Below are 10236 nucleotides of genomic sequence, written 5' to 3'. Positions count from 1 at the left end.
GGTTACCCCATCGCTTGCCAAAGGCTTCGATCATGGTCTGATCGCTCTTCTTGGGCATCCTTCGAGCTTGGTCGTCCATGATGTGGATGAGGCCTCCGGGCTGGTTGGTCATGAGACGCAACGTCTCGGCATTGTCGAAGTAGGGGATCTCGGGCGAAAGGTGTTCAATGGCCTCATCGGCGAACTCGTCGCGTCGCTTTTCGAAGACGCTGCGCAGCATGAAGCGGTGCAGGTTCTCGCAGGCAAAGTTGACGCAGAACTGGTCGAGCGAGTTGCCCCTAGACATGTTCTGGAAGCCGGGAAGGCCGAGGAGGCCGATGAAGGTGTCGAAATCGTCCCGACAGAGCTTCTCGTTGAGACTCTCGTTGACCCAAGCGAAGAGGAGCGAATAGAGAGATTTGGCGAGGTCGTCACGGTGGTCGGATGCTCCATCGGCGTCGAGAAGAATGGTGCAGACTTCGTTGCGGATGAGCTTGGTCTTGTACGTGAGCGCTTCCTCGAGCGACTTGGAGGGGATGCCGAGGTATTCGGCCACCTTGTCAAGTACCTCGGGGTTGCGCACCGTTGCCGAATCCTGAGTGCGGTGACTGTCGTAGTGGAATTCGATGTTGCCGAGATGGAGGATGGCAGCGAGCACCTGGCAGATGGAGGCGACGTGACGTTTGGAGAAGCCAACATTCTTAAAGGCAAGCTTGAGGCGGTTGAACTTGGCAGCATCGTCGGCATCTCTGATGTGAGAGGCTTGACCGAGGTAGCGGAAGGAAGCTGCGTCGTGGATGCCAAGGTACTGCTTTTCCTCGTCCGAAGCACCAGCGACCATGTAGTGGAAGACGTGGAAGTTGCGCTCGCTGGAAGCAGCGCTGACGACGCGGTTCTTCTCGAGATAGTAGTCGAGGGTCTTTGCGCCGACAAGCTTGCCCGAGTCGGAGAACTGGAGCTCGGTGTACTTGCCGAAGCGAGAGGCATTGCTGTTTTCCAGAGTTCGCGAGTTGCCTAGAGCTTCCAGAATGTATTCTGCGGATGGGACTTGAACGCCGAGCTTAGCGCCTTTTTTGCCTGGAGCAGCTACGCTGAGATCGATGAGGGCACGAATAGCGAGACGACGCACCTCGCTCTTTCCGCTCGAGGTATCACCAGCCATGAGCAAGCTCTGGTCTTGGCCGGTGCGACGCATGTAGAAGTAAGCATTGCAGGCGTGAGCAAAGATATGCGGAGGCAAAGCGGCGCCACGTAGCTGCTTGTTGGTCTCGCGATGATCTCTTGTGTATTCGCGCAAGGTGTCATCGCTGTTGCGGTTTCCTGAAGAGGCGTACGGGTTGACCGAAACGAGGATGGAGTCGGAAAGGGCGGTGTAGGGCAGACCAGAGTAGAACCTATCGCGGAGAACGGAGAAGATGGTCTCTGGCGTGATGTTGAGAAGCTGCGAGAGCTTGTCAACCTCCTCGGCTGCTGGATTGGCGGCCGACATGGTATGGATCGGGTGAGAGCCAACTGCAGACGAGCTGCGGCCGCTCTTGAGCTGGGACGGTTCCTACGAGAATTCGCAAAGGCTCGAATAGAGGGCGAGGAAAAGTGGAGACTGGGAGGGATGTGAGCTGATCCGAGAAAGTCACAGCTGCGTCGTGATCAAGACGGTCCTAGATGGTACAGTCGAGTCGAAAGGATCGATGTTGGCGTGTGAACAGGCGCCTTGGTGACCTAGTCGGGACTTGGCGTCGAAGCCTGGGCGGATGCCTTGGCTGACGTTACAGGTCAGGTGTATAGGAAGTGCGGCTCGCTCTAAAGCGGCGGAGGTGCAGCGTGAGGTGATGAGGTAGGAAAGCGAAAGAGAGAGACGTGGGTCTACAGGATCCGAGCGAGATGATGTGCGACACCGGTCATGCACGCCCTGGTGATGGATTCTATGTCGCCAGCCAGTGAAGAACGATGTCGCGAGTAGAGCCAGGCGTGCGGTGCGGTCTAGATGGTCAAGCCGGATGAAGGAGGAAGGCTGATGCTGACGAGAATGACATTCGTGTCACGCAGGCAGGCAAAGCAAAAGGATTGGCTGAGAAAGGCTGTCCGAGTGGGTGGGCTGGCTAGCTGGCCACTTTCAGGGGAAAGGTCGAAAACTTGACACAGCACAGCGCAGCACAATGACGGACGCTGCCTCGAAATTTTGCGACTTGCTGTCGGCCAAATAAAATAACGAAATTTAATATTACTATAAAAAGGGGGAAGGAGACACGCGTGCACGCCCAAAAGCGAACCCTGTCTCGGATCGCTTGTTTTCCTAGCTCTGCGAAAACAAAGGGCAGCACACCGCGACATCGAATTTCAATGGGCTTCCTCTTGGTAAGCGCGCTTGTGAGAGAATCAGAGGCGTGTCTGTTGCAGCGTACCAGTGGACATCGACGCCTTCACACCTTCTTGCTTGGCTCATGATGCCTCGTTGAGCGCATCTCGATGATGTTGCCTTGCTGTGCCTACAAGAGTAAGATCACGCTCGAGTGCGTACCAAAAAGAACTCGAATCCGAAAGGGTGAATTCTGCTAAGGGTCTGAGCGCGGCAAGCTCGAAGGTGTTGGACTCAAACCAGAGCATCTCTCGCGATCTCTCTCAGCTGATTCTCCGACCTTTTTTCAAAAGACAAGCGAGCAAGGCCAAGTCTCTGGACGAGCAACAAGGGTCCTCTGCTCCCGTGCCTTTTCGCTAGGGCGGCGCGTCTTCGAATTTCCAAGCGCCGGACTTCCAGGTGCGTGCGTGTGTGTGTGTGTGTCTTGATTCGAGCGGTAAGGCGTGCATTTGACAGCAAAAGACTCTCTTCACGAGCTGCGTTTTCGATCCTCGACTGGAAATTATACGCCGCGCGATGGCACTATTCGCCTCGCTTGCGGAAGCGGGCCAGCTCGCTTTCTCCGCACTCCTTTTCCTTCTCTGAGCGGACCCCGTCGTTCAGCTGTTTGCCAAGCAGAGATCCAATTGCTTTGGCTGGTCTCGTATGGATGGCATTAAGAGACAGGTAGAAGTTCAGCATACTGTGGATTGAGTCTGGTTCTTGGCTTTTATACACCCGTGCAGGTGACATGACTTCGGATCTCCAGCGCCCCGCAGCAAAGCGTGTGGTTGGGCGTAAATTCCTACAATCTGCTCCATTGTTTCGCTTGCAGACCTGACTGTTGCACATCTCGTTGGCATCGGACATCAGACACGCTACCGCCGGCTCAGAATCCATCCTTGAGCTTGAGTCGGTTGGTCGCCTTGTCCATCACCGCCACCTTTCGTACCGCTGCGCTCAGCTGATCCTTGATGTGAGGTTCCGACTTCAAGCGCTTTCGGAAATGCTGCACCAGCTCGCTCGTGTTAGCAATCTTGCCTTCGCGGATCAGCTGAATGATCTCGGCCTCCACGGCGTTGGCAGGCACACGAGGCGCTCCAGGGCTGCCGGCTCGCGAGGCTGGCTTGGATCCTGGCGGTGAGCCTGACGGCGAACCGGCTCTAGAACCAGTGTTGCCCGTCTTGGCACGCTTGGCTTCTGGATGAGTGATGGCTGCACTCGAGCCAGCCACGCTCGAGCTGGGTGTTGTCGGGCTGTCGGCTCGTCTTTTGAGTCCCGATGAGGAAGCAGCGCCTGCATCAGCAGAGGCCAGCGGTGGCGACTCTGCACGCCCGGGGCTGACACTGCGAGCCAGGCTGGGACTCGATGAACGACTGACTTGCTTGCTGCCGATCTTGGAAGCGCCACGGGTGGGACTCGTAGCGCGCTGTGCCAGACTTGCATGTCCAGCTCCAGGACGTTGTGTCTTGTTGGTAGTGACAGTGACCGGACGCTCCTCGGCGCGGTCGTTTGGAGTGTTGGATCCGGATCCAGTGCCAGGGGTTGACTTGCCTTTGGTTTTGGCCTCTTCCTTCTCCTTCCTCTCGCGCTCTTCGCGTGCCAGCTGGATGGCCTTTTCGGGATTGGCAACGTACGACTCTTCCTCGTCTTCTTCCGAATCATCGGTGGCATAAGGGTTGCGTCCATCGTCGTCCTTCTCGTATGCCTCATTGCCCTCGCGCTTGCCCAGCGCTCGCATGATCTTCATCATCTGCTTGCCGCTTCCCGTCAACATCTGATCTTCGTCCTCGGGCGCGCTTTCCTCTTCGGCTGCATCTTCGTCGTCGCCTATGTTGTTGGCACGCGCCATCTCTCGCTTGAGACGCTCCTCGAGCTCCTTGGCTTCCTCGTCATCCACGATATCGGCTTCAGGATCGTGGATCTCCTCGTCGTCGGCAAACTCTTCTTCGTAATCCAGCTCGCCATAGCCACCACCTGGACTGTCCTCCCTTTTCCTTGCACGCGAGCGATTCGCGTCATCGTCGTCGTCATCGCGCAAGAGCTCTCCGCCATGCACAGCCATGAGGTTGCGTCGACGGCCTGCACCAAACGACATGCCCGTGGGCAGCGAGAGTCGGTTGACCTGAGGCCAGCTTCGCCATGCTGCACTGTCTTCCTGCTTGGTGATAGAAGAGCCAGAGGCGATGGGCTTGTTGCGCATGGCCCAGCGATCCATCTCTTTGGTCTTCTGGTACTTTTGGTATTCCTGCTCGACCTGCTCGTTGGACATGGTCGAGTGTTTGGGCTTTTGCAGGAACTTGTACATGCGCGAGACAGGAACCACCTTAAAGCCACCTGCGTCACGCTCATCAAAGACGAAGAGGACGTGAAGCGACGATGCTTCCGAGCTTGAGTCGCCCTCGAGCTTTCCGATCCACGGTGCGTGCGAAGTGGCGGAGGAAGACGATTCTTGCTTGACGCCATGTTCGGGCTTGACTGTGCTTTTGACATCCTGCATCTTGATGTCGCCGTTTGCGTCCTTGTTGCTGAAGCTGGCCTGTCTGCCCTTGAGCTCGTCGATGTGATCCTGCAACGCTCGAGCACCGGTAGGGATTGGTGTGCGAATGCTCTCCCATTCTTCTGATGTCTCGAAATCCTCAAGCACCCATGGAAAGTGTTCCTCCTTCATAGTCTTTCTAGCGCTATCCGCCGCTTTGTGGATTTCGCGCACTTTCTTCTGGAAGAGCTTGCTCTTCGGTGGACGAGCGCTGCCGCCAGGTGCGATGAGACTCTGGTCGGCACCCGGCCCTTTAGGCGCGATCTCCTTCTTAATGACTTCTTCGATACGTTGCAAGTCGTCATCGGGACCTGGCCACGTGAGAGGCTGCCCATCCTTGCCCATCATGGGTCTGTTGTACTTGTCCGTGATGGGATCGCCTGGATTGGGCCGAGGCAGCTTGAGCCTGGGTGGATTCTTGCGGTTCAGCTTAAGCGGGGGGATAAACTGTGCCGTGTCATTGGGGTCGACTCGCGTGTGATGGGCAAACTTCATGAGATGAGTGAGCCACTCTCCGCAGTTTGTTGAAAGCAGCGGAATGTCGCGGTATGTGGTTGGTGGTGGCGGTGGCAGATCCTTTCTGTCTTCCTCGGCCTTGAGGTTGGAGCGAGCGTTGTTGGTGCTGCCGTTGGCTGGACGCGGTCGCTGTATGTTGGCTCTTCCATTTTCAGCCTTAATGCTGACTGAGCCAGGCTCAGCTTTGACTGGAGGCATCTTGGACTCGAGCCCGGAGCTGCCGATGATGATCGAGGGTGATGACAAGAAGGGTTGTGATACAGAAGAGGTCTCAGGAGCTCAGCCAGTAACTCCACTTGCATCTTCGACAGCAACCCTGTCTCTCGCACGGATCGCTTGCTGCCCTGCCCCTTCCATTTGACGTTTTTCCGAGGAGCGAACGCGGGCGGCAATGTCTCGGCACGGAGCGCGTTCTGCAGACCCTGAACAGTCAAAAAGCGAGGCAGCAGCACACGACAAACGTCACACACTCACCCTCTCGCTCCTCTGTTGGTTCGGCAAGGATCAGCGCCAAGAGCAAAGGCCTACCCGAACATCGATCCTACCGCATGGTCGCAACTCTCTCTCTCAGACACCACATCCACCACATCAAGGCTGCTTCGGATTGGAACGGGACGCGAGCCTGGATCCAAACCTTAACTCCGGACTTCCATCTGCTGTTCTTCTCAAAGAGTCGACTGGAGCTATACCCATCGGAATCGCACCTTCGTCGTCAGCAAATGGAGTCCGAAGCCTGAGAGGACGCAACCTCTGCTCCTGGACCGATTCAACCGTCGTTGGCGACTCGGGACCCGCCGCAATCGCCTTCGAAAGATCGCCTACCATGTCGCAGTTCAAGTCGTCCGCGACGTCGTCGCGCGCTGACGCCGGAAGCCACGATCCCAGTCCCAAGAGAAAGGTCTCCATGGACCTCATGAGGCTCAAGAACTTTCCTTCCACCTTGTCGCTGCGCAAACCCGATCCCGATACCCCGCCTCGCGCTGACGGCATGACTTCTAGCAGCACCTTCTCTCGACTACGAAACTTCGGCCAATCGTCTCGCCAGTCGCGAGCTTCCACAGGTGCAGACCAAGCCGACACCTCGACTGACTCCAAGTCTTCTTCCACCAAAAGGACGTCTCGGTTACTGGACGCTTTCAAACCTACCAAGAAGCAGACGCCGTCGTTCGAAGTCGTTCGCAAACCACCAAATCGCAGCACCACCTCCTTCCACTCTTCATCACACCAGCCATCTCCTAGCGTCGAGGTGCCAAGACCCGCGAGCCGTCTTTCGGTTCACAAAGCACCTGAAGTCGCACGTCCAGCACCCAGGATATCCTTCTCCGAGCCACGCTCACCGGTGACGTCTTCACATCCACAGTCTTCTAGTACTGCTGCCGCATCGTCAACTCCGGATCAGGATGACCCCAAGGCTCGACTAGCATACCCACCATCCACATCCAGGACTCGCAAATTCAGCGGCAATCATCTGTCTGCCTCGTCGAGTCGCAAACCCTCGGATCCGTACCTCAACCCAGCCTCCGCATCCAACTCTCGTGCGCAATCGCCTTCTACCACGCCCACCGTCGAGAATCCGAATGGGAGCTTCAGTCTGCATTCCTTCCGCAATGTTCGCTCGCCTAGCGAGGCTTCCGCAGCCGACGACCCCAGCACGCAGTCGCATTCCAGAGTTCACAGCATGATCTCGGTCGATGAGTACGTGACTCCAGGCGAAGAATTGCCAGAGCCACGCTACATCACTGATGCTGAGGTCGGCCGAACTGCCAGCCCGATACCCAACGCAAGACCGGCCAGCATCTCGGCCGCCAAGTTCCGTCAGGCTGCACGCCAAAGGAGCGAGAGCGGCACCATTCCTACCCTCGATACCCTGCAAGGTGGCCCAGGCTTTGTCAGGCCGCAAAGGTCTCGTACACCATCGCAAGATCTCGCTGCCATGGAAGCCGCGCTTGCCCAGACGCATCCTAATGCCTACCGCACCTCGGTAGCTGAAAAACGCAGATCTGGTGACCCGGCCACCTTGTCCGCTGCTGCTTCCAGTCCGAGCATCGCTGATGACTCGCAACGCCGCAAGCGGGGCTTCTTCATCGTCGTCGAGGGTCTCGACAGAGCTGGCAAGAGCACGCAGGTGGAACGGCTCGCCGAACATCTCCAGGCCAAAGCCATCAAGTTCCCAGAGAGGACCACAGCCATCGGTATAATGATCAACTCGTATCTCGCTCAGACCAGCGACCTCGACGACCAGGCCATCCACCTGCTCTTCTCAGCAAATCGCTGGGAGTGTGTCTCTTCGATCAAGAAGACGCTCGAGGCGGGTGAGAGCATCGTGTGCGACCGATACGCCTTTTCAGGCATCGCCTACTCGGTCGCCAAAGGCCTGTCTTACGACTGGTGTCGCAACCCGGACGTGGGCCTGCCTTTGCCAGATCTCACCATGTTCCTCGACCTCGATGCACAAACTGCCGCAGCTAGGGGTGGCTATGGCGAGGAGAGGTACGAGAAGCTCGAATTTCAAGCCAAGGTACGCGACGCATTCAGCCGCGTCTCTCAAGACGTCAAGGCGCACGGTGGCAGATGGGTGACGATCGATGCAAGCAAGACGTTGGATCAGGTCACAGATGACATTCAAAGGGCGGTGCTGAGGGCTACCTCGTCCATCGATCGAGTCGGTGCCAAGCTCGGAAGGCTCTTTGTTTCCGAACGACCGGCCAATGTTCGTGCTGGATCCAGCAGTGAGATGTACCCTAGTATGGCGGTGCCCAACACCAAGCGCTCGTCCATGTCGTCTGAGGATTTCGGGAGGAGAGGCAAATCGCTGGATCAGCCCCGCATCAACATCAACACTGCAACGACAAATGGCAACTTTCCTGCTAACAGACCGACAGGCTCGCCCTTGACGTACACGGATCAGCTCGCCGCGGTGCGAGCCGCTGCTGCCGGTACGCTTTCCGGTCTATTTGGAGGCTCCAACGTCACTGTGGATCAGCGAAGCCCCTCGATCAAAAGCGAGAATAGGCAGCCAGATCTTGATGGCCCCTCGCCAGTCAACTCGGCTCGTGGACAAGGGTACGACTCTGCCCGCGTCCTTGCAAATGCAAATCTGCGCGAAGGGTCTGGCAGAAGACGAACGCTGATTGACGTGATTGGCGAAATCGAGAACCAGCCTCAACAAGCGACTCGGGCTGACCATCGTCGGTCGCTGTCGGCGGCAGCCGAGACCACCACTCCCACCAACGAGGGTTTCCCGAGCACCTTTGCGCAAGCTGGTCGAGCGCGACGTAGCACCGAGCAAGGACGTCTGTCCGCGCTGCCCACCATCGAGAGCAGCGGTGCTAGACCCGTTGTGGCGCCTCGTAGTGCCTCGCTCACGGTGCAGCCTGGCGCGGGTGACGTTGCACCGACCGCGATCCCGACGTATCCGACCAATAGTGACAGACCCTTGGCTTCTCCGCTAAGTCCACGAAGTCCTGCTTCTCCACCGAACGGGTTTGCTAGCGGCCCGGACGTGCCTCGCGGCCTCTCGCCCGCCGCCGTCCGCCCTTCGACCTTGTCGCCGGCGCCGCGCACCTCCTCGACCGCACTGAGCAATTCATCGCGCAGCTCCCTCGCCAGTCCGCCTCCACGCGCTCTGTCCACGCCTCCTATCCTCCGACCTGCCAGCACCAATCCTGCGGACATTGCTCACGGTGACGCCTCCGCGAGCGGCGGCAACATCGACCCGAATCTCCTCAGCTCGCAGCACCTCTCGATGCTCGCCATGCAGCAGAATCAGGCCGAGATGCAGGAGCAGTACATGCGTAATTACATGGCTATGATGGCGAACCCGGCGCTGGCGCAGCAGGCGCACTACCAGCTGATGCTGCAGCGGCACCAGCAACAGTACTTTGGTCGGGCGGCGAGTGCGATCGGGCCCACGTTGAGTGGAGGGAACAACCTGGGAGCGGGCGCGAACGGGAATGGTGTGCCACCTGTTCCGACGCAGGTCTCGAACGGGCCACCGCTGGCGGCATTCATGCAGCCTGCGCAAGGCGTGGGTGTGCAACCGTTGGAGAATGGCAAGGGGCCACAGAAAGAGCGAACGCGATCGCACAAACGCAGCCTCTCGGGTGGCCCGCTCTACGATACTCCATCTAACGGCCTCGCGGCCACTAGCAACGGCGCAGCGCCAACTTCGACCTCGCAGCCTATGTTGTCGATGATGATGGCCGCTCCGCCGCCGATTGTCACCAGCCATCCCAGCTCCAGCGGGGCTGCAGCAGCCTTCGCGCCGCAGGCGTACTACGCAGCACCCCATCCGCAGATGTATGGCGGCCAGCCGATGTTTTACCCACCCATGATGGCTGGTGGTGCCTGGGGTCAGCAGCCGACGATGACGGCGGCAGCTGCGGCGGCCTTCGCAGGAGGTGCAAGACCGGGATATGCCCAGTCCAGGTCCGAGATCGGTGTGCCCGGAGGGTTGAGGTCGCAGAGAAGCAGCGACGCCGCGTTGCGCAGTCAGTATCTCAAGCAGCCGTCGCAACCAAAGTGAGGCCTTGAACAACCTCAAGACACCCATCAGCATCATCAAACAGTCTTTTCCTGCCCTCTCTACCACCGTCTGATCGATCCGAATGATTCTGGAGTGTTGGTGTGTTGGCTGATGACGGTGAAATCAAGAACGCCGCAAGGATTGAGTTTCGCGTCGGCGAATTCCGTGAAAAAAAGTCTGGGCGTGACGTCGGTAAAAGTGGGGAGGTTCGTGCGTCATTCGGCGCAGTGAGACCGACACAAAGCTTCTTATCCATCTGTCAATCCCGCAACCTCTTTGTGCAACTCCATCTCAATCGTCTGTACCACCAACACCACCACCACCACCACCGTTCTCTCGCTC

At 58.1% G+C, this 10236-nt stretch overlaps 3 protein-coding genes across 3 annotated transcripts in view; 1 reads left to right on the top strand and 2 right to left on the bottom strand.

Annotated features, from left to right (window-relative positions):
* PSEUBRA_005856 (Cytochrome b5-like heme/steroid binding domain protein) overlaps positions 1–1468 on the bottom strand; it is a gene marked incomplete at both ends in the record, with an annotated part of 5989 nt that extends 4521 nt beyond the window's left edge. The window contains one exon of the mRNA XM_059465630.1: positions 123–1468. Within this exon, the coding sequence (XP_059320360.1) occupies positions 123–1468 (1346 nt within the window). The remainder of the gene's footprint in view (positions 1–122) is intronic.
* Positions 1469–3203: 1735 nt separating this feature from the next.
* PSEUBRA_005855 (Transcription Factor IIF, Rap30/Rap74, interaction) lies at positions 3204–5567 on the bottom strand (the record flags this gene model as incomplete). Its single annotated transcript, XM_016439251.1, has 1 exon — positions 3204–5567. The coding sequence occupies one exon, from the start codon at positions 5565–5567 to the stop codon at positions 3204–3206; it is 2364 nt and encodes a 787-aa protein (XP_016290036.1).
* Positions 5568–6192: 625 nt separating this feature from the next.
* PSEUBRA_005854 (Thymidylate kinase, conserved site) lies at positions 6193–9894 on the top strand (the record flags this gene model as incomplete). The annotated part of the gene is made up of 1 exon (XM_059465629.1): positions 6193–9894. One exon carries the CDS (start codon positions 6193–6195, stop codon positions 9892–9894), a length of 3702 nt encoding a protein of 1233 aa, XP_059320359.1.
* Between the last annotated feature and the right edge of the window lie 342 nt (positions 9895–10236).

This window comes from Kalmanozyma brasiliensis (assembly GCF_000497045.1).
Source record: "Kalmanozyma brasiliensis GHG001 unplaced genomic scaffold PSEUBRA_SCAF7, whole genome shotgun sequence".
Taxonomy (NCBI): Eukaryota; Fungi; Basidiomycota; class Ustilaginomycetes; order Ustilaginales; genus Kalmanozyma; species Kalmanozyma brasiliensis.
The sequence above is the reverse complement of the archived record's forward strand: the minus strand, read 5'-3'. Positions and strand labels throughout refer to the sequence as shown.